The sequence below is a fragment of the Coregonus lavaretus genome, assembly GCF_964263955.1.
Source record: "Coregonus lavaretus genome assembly, contig: HAP1_SCAFFOLD_7795, whole genome shotgun sequence".
Taxonomy (NCBI): domain Eukaryota; kingdom Metazoa; phylum Chordata; class Actinopteri; order Salmoniformes; family Salmonidae; genus Coregonus; species Coregonus lavaretus.
In genome coordinates, this window is record NW_028164394.1 from 1 (window position 1) to 14,547 (window position 14,547).

At 50.2% G+C, this 14,547-nt stretch overlaps 1 protein-coding gene across 1 annotated transcript; it reads left to right on the top strand.

Annotated features, from left to right (window-relative positions):
* Nucleotides 1-1,146: 1,146 nt before the first annotated feature.
* On the top strand, nt 1,147-14,253 carry LOC311117068 (adhesion G protein-coupled receptor L1-like; the record flags this gene model as incomplete). The annotated part of the gene is made up of 16 exons (XM_084192059.1): nt 1,147-1,185; nt 3,178-3,358; nt 3,522-3,644; nt 4,181-4,389; nt 4,538-4,729; nt 5,034-5,243; nt 5,691-5,911; nt 6,125-6,191; nt 6,292-6,383; nt 6,795-6,963; nt 7,874-8,001; nt 8,043-8,079; nt 8,247-8,343; nt 10,517-10,639; nt 12,260-13,103; nt 13,911-14,253. Coding segments are annotated over 16 exons (3,075 nt in total), but the record flags the coding sequence as incomplete, so codon positions are not given.
* Nucleotides 14,254-14,547: the final 294 nt, after the last annotated feature.

Genomic DNA, 14,547 nt, shown 5'->3' on the forward strand with positions numbered 1-14,547 from the left:
TACAGACACAGAAACACACACATACACAGACATGCAGACACAGAGACACACATACACAGACATGCAGACACAGAGACACACATACACAGACATGCAGACACAGAAACACACACATACACAGACATGCAGACACAGAGACACACACATACACAGACATGCAGACACAGAGACACACACACATACACAGACATGCAGACACAGAAACACACACATACACAGACATGCAGACACAGAGACACACACATACACAGACATGCAGAGACAGAGACACACACATACACAGACATGCAGACACAGAAACACACACATACACAGACATGCAGACACAGAGACACACACACACACAGACATGCAGACATAGAAACACACACACATACACAGACATGCAGACACAGAGACACACACATACACAGACATGCAGACACAGAGACACACACACATACACAGACATGCAGACACAGAGACACACATACACATACATGCAGACACAGAGACACACACATACACAGACATGCAGACACAGAAACACACACATACACAGACATGCAGACACAGAGACACACACATACACAGACATACAGACACAGAAACACACACATACACAGACATGCAGACACAGAGACACACATACACAGACATGCAGACACAGAGACACACATACACAGACATGCAGACACAGAAACACACATACACATACACAGACATGCAGACACAGAGACACACACACACATACACAGACATGCAGACACAGAGACACACACATACACAGACATGCAGACACAGAAACACACACACATACACAGACATGCAGACACAGAGACACACACATACACAGACATGCAGACACAGAGACACACACACATACACAGACATGCAGACACAGAGACACACATACACATACATGCAGACACAGAGACACACACATACACAGACATGCAGACACAGAGACACACACATACACAGACATGCAGACACAGAAACACACACATACACAGACATGCAGACACAGAGACACACATACACAGACATGCAGACACAGAGACACACATACACAGACATGCAGACACAGAGACACACATACACAGACATGCAGACACAGAGACACACATACACAGTTGTAGTAATGTGTGTTTCTGTCTACTTCAGCTGCAGAAGAGGGAACGCACCTGTAGAGCTTATGTCCAGGTAAACCACAACCCTCTACATAAACTACAGATTTAATACAGTAGATTTACTATAGGATATTTAGTGTAGTATATTTAGTATAATATATTTTGTATAGTATATTTAGTAGAGGATATTTAGTATAGTCTATTTAGTATAGTATATTTAGTATAGTGTATTTAGTACAGTATATTTAGTATAGTATATTTAGTATAGCATATTTAGTATAGTATATTTAGTACAGTACATTTAGTATAGCATTATTAGTGTAGTATATTTAGTATAGTATATTGAGTATAGTATATTTAGGATAGCATATTTAGTATAGTATATTTAGTATAGCATATTTAGTATTGTATATTAAGTATAATATAATATATTTAGTATAGTATATTTAGTATAGTATATTTAGTATAGTGTATTTAGTAGAGTATATTTAGTATATGTGCGTGTGTGATATATATTTGTGTGTCTCTCTGTTCCGGACAGGTGATTGGTTCATGAGGCTTTATATGTACATAATATGTTGTAGTTATGTATATACAGTACCAGTCAAAAGTTTGAACACACCTACTCATTCAAGGGTTTTTCTTTATTTTTAAATTTTTTCACATTCTGGAATAATAGTGAAGATATCAAAACTATGAAATAACAAATATGTACTCATGTAGTAACCAAAAAAGTGTTAAACAAATCAAAATATTTTTTTTTATTTGAGATTCTTCAAAAGCCAACCTTTGCCTTAATGACAGCGTTGCACACTCTTGGCATTCTCTCAACCAGCTTCACCTGGAATCCTTTTCCAACAGTCTTGAAGGAGTTCCCACATATGCTGAGCACTTGTTGGCTGCTTTTCCTTCCCTCTTCTGTCCAACTCATCCCAAACCATCTCAATTGGGTTGAGGTTGGGGGTTGTGGAGGCCAGGTCATCTGATGCAGCACTCCATCACTCTCCTTCTGGGTAAAATAGCCCTTACACAGCCTGACAGCCTGGAGGATGCTGTGGTAGCCATGCTGGTTAAGTGTGCCTTGAATTCTAAATAAATCCCAGACAGCTCAAATAAATGCTTCACAGAGTTCAAGTAACAGACACATCTCAACATCAAATGTTCAGAGGAGACTGTGTGAATCAGGCCTTCATGGTCGAATTGCTGCAAAGAAACCACTACTAAAGGACACCAAGAAGAAGAAGAGACTTGCTTGGGCCAAGAAATACGAGCAATGGACACTTCTTGGTGTCCTTTAGTAGTGGTTTCTTTGCAGCAATTCGACCATGAAGGCCTGATTCACACAGTCTCCTCTGAACATTTGATGTTGAGATGTGTCTGTTACTTGAACTATGTGAAGCATTTATTTGAGCTGCAATTTCTGAGGCTGGTAACTCTAATTAACTTATCCTCTGCAGCAGAGGTAACTCTGGGTCATCCATTCCTGTGGCGGTCCTCATGAGAGCCAGTTTCATCATAGCGCTTGATGGTTTTTGCGACTGCACTTGAAGATACTTTCAAAGTTCTTGAAATGTTCCATACTGACTGATCTTCATGTCTTAAAGTAATGAAGGACTGCCTTGTCACAACACAACTGATTGGCTCAAACGCATTAAGAAGGAAATAATTTCCACAAATTAACTTTTAAGAAGGCAACCTGTTAATTTAAATGCATTCCAGGTGACTACCTCATGAAGCTGGTTGAGAGAATGCCAAGAGTGTGCAAAGCTGTCATCTAAGCAAAGGGTGGCTATTTGAAGAATATAAAATATAAAATATATTTGTATTTGCTTAACACTTTTTTCGTTACTACATGATTCCATATGTGTTATTTCATAGTTTTGATGTCTTCACTATTATTCTACAATGTAGAAAATAGTAAAAAATAAAGAAAAACCCTTGAATGAGTAGGTGTTCTAAAACTTTTGACCGGTAGTGTACGTGTAGTATATATGTAATATATATGTAGATAGATATTTCTATATATGTGAAGTATTATATATATATTTGTGTGTCTCTCTAACAGGCCGTGGTTCAGGTAGTTGATAACCTGTTGGGTCCTGATGCGTTAGTCTCCTGGGCTGATATGAAGACCACTGACCAATCACGCTCTGCCTCGCTGCTATTGGACGCCATGGAGAAAGGAGCCTTCCTATTGGCTAACAACATCTACGAGGGGCGGTTCAGCGACAGGGCCCCCAATGTCGGTAAGTTTGGTGTATGTGTGTGTGTGTGTGTGTGTGTGTGTGTGTGTGTGTGTGTGTGTGTGTGTTTTAGCAATCTGTTCAATCTGAAATGTAAAGACGTTCCTCTCTGTTTCTCTCACCTTGCTTCCGAACGTGTTGCATCCCAATGCATGTGTTGGTGTAGATCTGGAGGTGTATGTGTTGAACACAGAGGCAGACCTACAGGACCTGGTGTTCCCTCACTCCTATGACAGTGACAGTGTACTACAGCTATCAACTGCTGCTCTACAGCAATACAGCAGCAACGGTCAGTCACACACACACACACACGCACGCACACACGTACACACACACACACGCACACACACACACGTACACACACGTACACACACACACACGTACACACAAGCACACACACACACGTACACACACATACACACACACACATGTCGGATAGTCTTTTTTTTTTACCTCATGGGAGAAATGGGACAGATTTGGTTGCTTCTCTCTCCCCCCTCTCTCCATCTCTCCCCCACTCCTCTCTCCATCTCTCTCCCTCCCCCCCTCCTCTTTCCATCTCTCCCCTCCCCTCCTCTTTCCATCTCTCCCCTCCCCTCCTCTTTCCATCTCTCCCCTCCCCTCCTCTTTCCATCTCTCCCCTCCCCTCCTCTTTCCATCTCTCCTCTCCCCTCCCCTCCTCTCTCCATCTCTCCCCCACTCCTCTCTCCATCTCTCCCCCCCTCCTCTCTCCATCTCTCCCCCACTCCTCTCTCCATCTCTCCCCCCCTCCTCTCTCCATCTCCCCCCCCCCCCCACTCTCTCCCACCCCCCCTCCATCTCTAGGCCAGGTGAAGATAGTTCTGTCTCTGTATAAGAACCTTGGATCCTTCCTGACCACTAACAACTCCTTGTTGAGGTTGGAGGCGGGGCTTCCGAGTGGGGCTGGGCGAAGCTTGGTGGTGAATTCTCACGTGATCTCGGCTTCTGTCAACAAAGGTTCCAACCGAGTTTTCCTCTCTGAACCAGTCGTCTTCACACTGCGACACCTACAGGTACTTGTGGGTGGGGGGGTTGTGTGTGTGTGTGTGTGTGTGTGTGGTGGGGGTTGTGTGTGTGTTTGTGTGGGGGGGGGAGTGTGTGTGTGGGGTGGGGGAGTGTGTGTGTGTGTGTGTTCAAGCCTGTTTGTTTATTTGTCCTCAGGTGGAGAACCACTTCAGCCCCAACTGTTCATTCTGGAACTCCACGGTGTCGGGGGGGTCAGCCTCGGGGTCATTGGTGGGTCGTTGGTCGTCCCAGGGATGTAGACTGATACACACCAACAACACACACACCACCTGCGCCTGTAACCACCTGTCAACATATGCTGTCCTGATGACCTACCACCAACCTGCTGTAGGCAACACTAACACACGCACACACTCATAATATACATACACACATACACACATACACACATACACACATACACACATACATACATACACACATACACACATACATACATACATACATACATACAAACATACACACATACATACACACACACCCACACATACATACATACACACACACATACATACTGTACACACACACTCACTCATTTTAATACTACACTTTGATGGATGCATGTTAAAAACTCTCTATCCCTTTCACCCCCCCCCCCCCCCCCCTCTTCCCCTCCCTCCTCTCCCTCCAGTCTGTAGATGGTATAGAGGAGGTACTGGTCTACATAGTGTCCTGGGTAAGTATAGCCGTAGCCCTGGTGTGCCTTGCAGCCTGCAGTACCTTACTGTGCTGCCAGGGGGCGCCACAGTCGGACCACAGCACCATACACAGGAATCTGTGGGGAAACCTCTTCATCACCGAACTGATCTTCCTCATCGGGGTGGATAAGACGCAGTACAGCGTGAGTAAAATCACACACACACACACACATTCACACACACACACACCCACACACACACACACACACACACACACATACAAACACACACACATTCAAACACACACACACACACATTCAAACACACACACATGTACAAACACACACACATACACACATACATACACACACACACACACACACACAAACATTGTAAAGAGATTTGTAACCGCTTATGAGTGGACAAGATTCAGTACAAACCTTTTACTTCTTCTTGGTGCAGTTAGTTAACATGTTCCTCAATGTTTGTTCTAAGGTATTGTTACTTTAGCAATATGAATGTATTTTTGTCATGCCAATAAAGCATTTTGAATTCAATTGAATTCCCTCTCTCCTCCTCTCCTCTCCTCCTCTCCTATCCTCCCTCTCCCCTCCTCTCCCCCTCTCCTCCCTCTCTCCTCCCCTCTCTAGGTAGCGTGCCCGATCTTTGCCGGTTTGCTCCATTTCTCCCTGCTCTCTGTGTTCTGTTGGTTATGCCTGGAGGCGGTGGAACTCTACTTGCTGCAGGGGGAGGTATTTGAAGGACGGACCTCTAGGAGGAAGTACTTCTATCTCTGCGGCTACTTCCTGCCCGGGGTGGTTGTGTCCGTGTCCGCCGCCATCGACTACAGAGGCTACGGCACCCAGAACGTGTAAGTTGCAGAGAGTGTGTGTGAGTATTGATTTTAAATCTCTGCTGTACTGTGTGTGTATGTCACAACTTACATAGCTGTGCTGTATCATATGTGTGTGTGTGCATGTGCGTGCGTGTGTGTGTGTGTGCATGTGTGTGTGTGTGTGTGTGTGTGTGTGTGTGTGTGTGTGTGTGTGTGTGTGTGTGTGTGTGTGTGTGTGTGTGTGTGTAGGTGTTGGCTGCGGATGGACAACTACTTTATCTGGAGTTTCCTGGGTCCTGTATCTGTTGTTATACTGGTGAGACAAACAAACACACACACACTCTCACACACAAGCACACACACACACGTTTGACCTCTCACCTCTGGTACCTGACCTCTGACCCTGTGACCCCCAGCTGAACCTGGTTGTATTGGTGATGACTCTTCACAAGATGGTGCACAGCTCCTCCGCCCTCAAACCCGACTCCAGTCGCCACGACAACCTCAGGTGAGCCTCGCCCCCTGGCACAAATGTGACTGGCATGATTGGTTGTTTGTTTTGGGCAGGGAGGGACAGAGAAGCTCATGGGAAGGGGTAGAAACAGGAAGAAGTAACGGAGGACTCAAATAGTGGAAAATGGGAAGATGTGAGGCTTATGTGAAAAGTGAGGTCAAAATAACATGACATAACGTCTTCTCCTTCTCTCCTTCTGCTTCCTCCCCAACCCCCACCTCCCTCTCTTCTCTCCTCCCTCTCTCTCTCCTCCCTGCCCTAAACCTCTCCCCCCTCTCCCTCTCCTCCCTCTCTCTCTCCTCCCTGCCCTAAACCTCTCCCCCCTCTCCCTCTCTCTCTCTCTCTCCTCCCTGCCCCATAAACCTCTCCCCCAACTCCCTCTCCTCTCTTCCTCCCCCTCTACAGAGCGTGGACTGTGGGTTCTCTCACCCTCCTCTTCCTCCTGGTGGTGACCTGGTCTCTGGGGCTGGTCTTCCTCTCATCTCCCTCTCTCCTCCTCTCCTACCTCTTCTCCTCCCTCAACACGGCCCAGGCTCTGCTCATCACCATACTGTACTGTACACTCACTAGGAAGGTAGGTGGGGTTGGGGTCTCCATACTGTACTCACTAGGAAGGTAGGTGGGGTTGGGGTCTCCATACTGTACTCACTAGGAAGGTAGGTGGGGTTGGGGTCTCCATACTGTACTCACTAGGAAGGTAGGTGGGGTTGGGGTCTCCATACTGTACTCACTAGGAAGGTAGCTGGGGTTGGGGTCTCCATACTGTACTCACTAGGAAGGTAGGTGGGGTTGGGGTCTCCATACTGTACTCACTAGGAAGGTAGGTGGGGTTGGGGTCTCCATACTGTACTCACTAGGAAGGTAGGTGGGGTTAGGGTCTCCATACTGTACTCACTAGGAAGGTAGCTGGGGTTGGGGTCTCCATACTGTACTCACTAGGAAGGTAGGTGGGGTTGGGGTCTCCATACTGTACTCACTAGGAAGGTAGGTGGGGTTGGGGTCTCCATACTTTACTCACTAGGAAGGTAGGTGGGGTTGGGGTCTCCATACTGTACTCACTAGGAAGGTAGGTGGGGTTGGGGTCTCCATACTGTACTCACTAGGAAGGTAGGTGGGGTTGGGGTCTCCATACTGTACTCACTAGGAAGGTAGGTGGGGTTGGGGTCTCCATACTGTACTCACTAGGAAGAGGTGGGGTTAGGGTCTCCATACTGTACTCACTAGGAAGGTAGGTGGGGTTGGGGTCTCCATACTGTACTCACTAGGAAGGTAGGTGGGGTTGGGGTCTCCATACTGTACTCACTAGGAAGGTAGGTGGGGTTGGGGTCTCCATACTGTACTCACTAGGAAGGTAGGTGGGGTTGGGGTCTCCATACTGTACTCACTAGGAAGAGGTGGGTCTGATCATGTATTGTATTATATTCCATATTCACTATATATTTGATATGTGTTTCAATATATATGGTGTATTCATGTTTCTCCAGGGTCATAAGGACTATGGTAAGTGTGTGCGTCACTCCCAGTGCTGTGGCTGTTCCTCCTCCACCAGTTCACCTGGCTCTGTGAAGGGCGCCGCCCTACGGGCCAGCAACCGCTACTTTCACCTGGCTCTGTGAAGGGCGCCGCCCTACGGGCCAGCAACCGCTACTGCAGTACCAACCAGGCACGCAGGGCTACTGCTAACAGACAGGTACACACACACACACACACACACACACACACACACACACACACACACACACACAAGACACACACACACCACAGCACGCAGAACTCCCGCTAACAGAAAGGTACACAAACACACAGTGATTCCCTGATGAAAGCTATTAGTGTCTTGTGTGTGTGTGTGTGTTGCAGAGTCGCATTAGGAGGATGTGGAACGATACGGTCCGTAGACAGACTGAGTCTTCCTTCATAGCTGCTGATGTCAACAACACACCTACACTCAACAGAGGTCAGTCCTCTCCTCTTCTCATCCCCATCTCCTCCAGTCCTCTCCTCTTCTCATCCCCCTCTCCTCCAGTCCTCTCCTCTTCTCATCCCCCTCTCCTCCAGTCCTCTCCTCTTCTCATCCCCCTCTCCTCCAGTCCTCTCCTCTTCTCATCCCCCTCTCCTCCAGTCCTCTCCTCTTCTCATCCCTCTCTCCTTCCACCCCTCCATCCCTCCATCTCTCTGATCAAAGAGAAGGGATTCCTCTTTCCCTCTCTCCACCCCTCTCTCCTTCCAACCCTCCACCCCTCTTTCCTTCCAACCCTCCACCCCTCTCTCCTTCCAACCCTCTACCCCTCTCTCCTTCCTCTCTCCTCTCCTCTTCTCATCCCCCTCTCCTCTAGTCCTCTCCTCTTCTCATCCCCCTCTCCTCCAGTCCTCTCCTCTTCTCATCCCCCTCTCCTCTAGTCCTCTCATCCTTTTCTTCTCCATCTCCTCAATCCTCTCCTCTAGTCCTCTCCTCTTCTCATCCCCCTCTCCTCTAGTCCTCTCCTCTTCTCATCCCCCTCTCCTCTAGTCCTATCCTCTTCTCATCCCCCTCTCCTCCAGTCCTCTCCTCTTCTCATCCCCCTCTCCTCCAGTCCTCTCCTCTTCTCATCCCCCTCTCCTCTAGTCCTCTCATCCTTGTTTTCTCCATCTCCTCCAGTCCTCTCCTCCAGTCCTCTCCTCTTCTCATCCCCCTCTCCTCCAGTCCTCTCCTCTTCTCATCCCCCTCTCCTCTAGTCCTCTCCTCTTCTCATCCCCCTCTCCTCCAGTCCTCTCCTCTTCTCATCCCCCTCTCCTCCAGTCCTCTCCTCTTCTCATCCCCCTCTCCTCTAGTCCTCTCATCATTTTATTCTCCATCTCCTCCAGTCATCTCCTCCAGTCCTCTCCTCTTCTCATCCCCCTCTCCTCTAGTCCTCTCCTCTTCTCATCCCCCTCTCCTCCATTCCTCTCCTCTTCTCATCCCCCTCTCAGTCCTCTCCTCTAGTCCTCTCCTCTTCTGATCCCCCTCTCCTCCAGTCCTCTCCTCTTCTCATCCCCCTCTCCTCCAGTCCTCTCCTCTTCTCATCCCCCTCTCCTCCAGTCCTCTCCTCTTCTCATCCCCCTCTCCTCTAGTCCTCTCATCCTTTTCTTCTCCATCTCCTCCAGTCCTCTCCTCCAGTCCTCTCCTTTTCTCATCCCCCTCTCCTCTAGTCCTCTCCTCTTCTCATCCCCCTCTCCTCCAGTCCTCTCCTCTTCTCATCCCCCTCTCCTCTAGTCCTCTCATCCTTTTCTTCACCATCCCCTCCAGTCCTCTCCTCTAGTCCTCTCCTCTTCTCATCCCCCTCTCATCTAGTCCTCTCCTCTTATCATCCCCCTCTCCTCTAGTCCTCTCCTCTTCTCATCCCCCTCTCCTCCAGTCCTCTCCTCTTCTCATCCCCCTCTCCTCTAGTCCTCTCCTCTTCTCATCCCCCTCTCCTCCAGTCCTCTCCTCTTCTCATCCCCCTCTCCTCCAGTCCTCTCCTCTTCTCATCCCCCTCTCCTCCAGTCCTCTCCTCTTCTCATCCCCCTCACCTCCAGTCCTCTCCTCTTCTCATCCCCCTCTCCTCTAGTCGTCTCCTCTTCTCATCCCCCTCTCCTCTAGTCCTCTCCTCTTCTCATCCCCCTCTCCTCCAGTCCTCTCCTCTTCTCATCCCCCTCTCCTCTAGTCCTCTCATCCTTTTCTTCACCATCCCCTCCAGTCCTCTCCTCTAGTCCTCTCCTCTTCTCATCCCCCTCTCCTCTAGTCCTCTCCTCTTCTCATCCCCCTCTCCTCTAGTCCTCTCCTCTTCTCATCCCCCTCTCCTCCAGTCCTCTCCTCTTCTCATCCCCCTCTCCTCTAGTCCTCTCCTCTTCTCATCCCCCTCTCCTCCAGTCCTCTCCCCTTCTCATCCCCCTCTCCTCCAGTCCTCTCCTCTTCTCATCCCCCTCTCCTCCAGTCCTCTCCTCTTCTCATCCCCCTCACCTCCAGTCCTCTCCTCTTCTCATCCCCCTCTCCTCTAGTCCTCTCATCCTTTTTCCTCCATTTCTCCTCATTCAGCGTCTTTTCTTTATCTTCTTTCCTTAACTCTCCTCTCCCCCCCCCCCTCTCTCCCCCTCTCTCTCCCCCTCTCCCCCTCCTCTCTCTCCCTCTCTAGCTGGTCTGGGTAACCATTTCCTGACTAACCCAGTGTTACAGACTCACCCTAGAGTCTCTCCTTATGACAGCCTACTGGCTCAGGGCTACAGCCAGCCCTCCCCTGGCCTCTTCACCTCTACTGGTACATCTATCTATCTATCTATCTATCTATCTATCTATCTATCTATCTATCTATCTATCTATCTATCTATCTATCTATCTGTCTGTCTGTCTGTCTGTCTGTCTGTCTGTCTGTCTGTCTGTCTGTCTGTCTGTCTGTCTGTCTGTCTGTCTGTCTGTCTGTCTGTCTGTCTGTCTGTCTGTCTGTCTGTCTGTCTGTCTGTCTGTCTGTCTGTCTGTCTGTCTGTCTGTCTGTCTGTCTGTCTGTCTGTCTGTCTGTCTGTCTGTCTGTCTGTCTGTCTGTCTGTCTGTCTGTCTGTCTGTCTGTCTGTCTGTCTGTCTGTCTGTCTGTCTGTCTGTCTGTCTGTCTGTCTGTCTGTCTGTCTGTCTGTCTGTCTGTCTGTCTGTCTGTCTGTCTGTCTGTCTGTCTGTCTGTCTGTCTGTCTGTCTGTCTGTCTGTCTGTCTGTCTGTCTGTCTGTCTGTCTGTCTGTCTGTCTGTCTGTCTGTCTGTCTGTCTGTCTGTCTGTCTGTCTGTCTGTCTGTCTGTCTGTCTGTCTGTCTGTCTGTCTGTCTGTCTGTCTGTCTGTCTGTCTGTCTGTCTGTCTGTCTGTCTGTCTGTCTGTCTGTCTGTCTGTCTGTCTGTCTGTCTGTCTGTCTGTCTGTCTGTCTGTCTGTCTGTCTGTCTGTCTGTCTGTCTGTCTGTCTGTCTGTCTGTCTGTCTGTCTGTCTGTCTGTCTGTCTGTCTGTCTGTCTGTCTGTCTGTCTGTCTGTCTGTCTGTCTGTCTGTCTGTCTGTCTGTCTGTCTGTCTGTCTGTCTGTCTGTCTGTCTGTCTGTCTGTCTGTCTGTCTGTCTGTCTGTCTGTCTGTCTGTCTGTCTGTCTGTCTGTCTGTCTGTCTGTCTGTCTGTCTGTCTGTCTGTCTGTCTGTCTGTCTGTCTGTCTGTCTGTCTGTCTGTCTGTCTGTCTGTCTGTCTGTCTGTCTGTCTGTCTGTCTGTCTGTCTGTCTGTCTGTCTGTCTGTCTGTCTGTCTGTCTGTCTGTCTGTCTGTCTGTCTGTCTGTCTGTCTGTCTGTCTGTCTGTCTGTCTGTCTGTCTGTCTGTCTGTCTGTCTGTCTGTCTGTCTGTCTCTCTCTCTCTCTCTTCTCTCTCTCTCTCTCTCTCTCTCTCTCTCTCTCTCTCTCTCTCTGTCTGTCTGTCTGTCTGTCTGTCTGTCTGTCTGTCTGTCTGTCTGTCTGTCTGTCTGTCTGTCTGTCTGTCTGTCTGTTTCTGACTGTCTGTTTCTGACTGTCTGTATTTCCTTTTTTCTGTTTCTTCCCCCTTTCCTTTCCTCTCCTGTCCTGACTTCTGGTGACCTGTGCTGCCCTGTCCTGGCCTACAGGGACCTTCAGAGACATACAGAGTACGCCCTCCTCCTTTTCCTCCTGTTGTATCGGTCTGTCTGTTGTATTTGTGTTGCATGCTGGTCAGATATAATATCATATACTCTGTTGGTTGTATCAGTTGGCAAAGAAATATGATCAGGCTAAATATATGGACTGTTAATAATCAATAAGTGTACATCCCCACCAGAGGGCAGTTGTCTAACTGTGTACTTCTCTCTCTGTCATGTCTCCCCCCTCTCCACTTCCCCTCCCGGCCACCAGAAGGTGCTGTCCTGTCTAAGAGCCAGGAGATGGACAGTGTTTGTCTGAACGGCGGCTACAGCACCAACAGCTTCACCCTCCAGGGTCTGGGTGGGGGTGGTGGGGGGCCCCGGTCCGGGGTGGGGGGCAGCACAGACCTCCTCAGGGAGGGAGGAGGAGAGGGGGAGGACGGCTCCCCCGCCCTCCTCACCCCCCACGCCGCCGTGGGGGTGGGGCTTGGGGTGGAGTCTCACGGAGGCGGAATGCGGAGGAACCTATCAGACGCGGCGGTCCTGGAGAACATGATCATCTCGGAGCTGGTTCAGAGCAACTTGAGGCCGTCTGCAGCCTCGGAGCACTACGGGAGCCTGGCACGCCCCCTGGACAGACTGACACGCCCACAGCCCTCAGCCCACGACAGCTGGACTGTAGCTCGGGTGTCGACACACACACATGAGCAAGAGCCGACGCACACACACACACGGCAGGAGGAGGTCAACAGGAGCCAGCTGCAGCTGGGGGGCGGGACCCTCTCCCGTAGACTCCTCCTCCAGGACAGGCAGACGCACCCCCAAGAGGCGTCGCTGCAGACGCAGACCACACGGCCACATTCCACGCTGACCCGGCCGCAGCACGGTGCCACGTTGTCACGGCAACAGCAGCAGGGTGGAGGGGGAACGCTGTCGCGTCACCGCAACGGGGTTGTTGAGCCGGGTGGCGCAGGGGGTTCGGAGCGGGAGAGGGACCGTTACCGGGATAGACCGCTTCCTCCTCCCCCTCCCCCTCCACCACTGGAGACAGAACCTCTGTATAAAGCCCTGGAGGAACCCCTTCTCTATGACCCCAGGGATGGAGGGATGGAAGGGTGGAAGGAGAGAGGGATGGAGAGAGGGGTGGAGGGTTGGCAGGAGAGAGGGGTGGAGGGTTGGAAGGAGAGAGAGGTGGAGGGTTGGAAGGAGAGAGGGATGGAGAGAGGGGTGGAGGCTGAGAAGGAGAGAGGGGTGGAGGGTTGGAAGGAGAGAGGGGTGGAGGGTTGGAAGGAAAGAGGGGTGGAGGGTTGGAAGGAAAGAGGGGTGGAGGGTTGGAAGGAGAGAGGGGTGGAGGGTTGGAAGGAGAGAGGGGTGGAGGGTTGGAAGGACAGAGGGGTGGAGAGAGGGAAAGAGGAATCCCTTCTCTTTGATCAGAGAGATGGAGGGATGGAGGGGTGGAAGGAGAGAGGGATGGATAGAGGAATGGAGAGAGGGTTGGAGAGAGGGAAAAAGGATTGTCTTCTCTATGACCAGAGAGATGGAGGGATGGAGGGGTGGAACAGAGAGAAGGAGAGAGGGATGGAGGAAGGGAGCGCTCAGTCCGTCCGTTACCTTAGCGACCCGGACGACCCTGACAGCTATGACCCCACGACCCCTGACCCTGACCCTGACTCCTCCCCCATCTACACCCGGGATTCTAACCCCTCCCCCGTCTTCACCCACGGCCAAAACTCACCCCCAGATATATACACCCCAAATTCACCCCCAAATGTCTACACTACAAACTCACCTCCTGATACCTACACCCGAAATTCACCTCCAAATATTTACACCCGAAATACACCCACAAGTATATACACCCGAAACGACCCCCCCCCAAATGTTTACACCCGAAATTCACCCCCGAACGTCTACACTCGAAGCAACTCCCCCCAGCTCTACGCCCGAAACTCACCCCCTCCGCCGCGATTCTACACACCTGACTCGCCCCCCGACGTCTACACCCGTGAGTCTCCGCCCTTACTCCTGTCGTCCTATCCTGACAGCAGCCCCGAAGGTCAACCAGAGGTTAGCCCCACCCCTCGACCCCACCGACCCCCTCTGGAACTCCCCTACAGCCTGGGACGACCACCTCTGGGCCCCAGGCCCAATCACATGCAGACTTTCTACCAGCCCCCGCCCCTCACGGCTAATGGGGAGTTGGTATACACCGAGCCCGCCCCCGAGGAGGATGACGGACAGATGCAACGGGTGACGAGCCTGTGACTAGGGCGGTGGTGATCTGGAGGAGGAGGAAGAGGAGGAGGAGGAAGAAGAAGACAATTGTTGCAGTCATGATATTAATTATCATAATCAGTGATAAAGACCATTATGATGGTAATATATTAAAATGGTACAGGCTATGGTGACGAAGATGATGATGATGATATTTTGATGATGATGATGGTGATGATGATGATGATGATGATGGTGGTGGTGATGATGGTGGTGATGATGATGATGATGATGATGATGGTGATGATGATGATGGTGATGATGGTGATGATGATGATGATGATG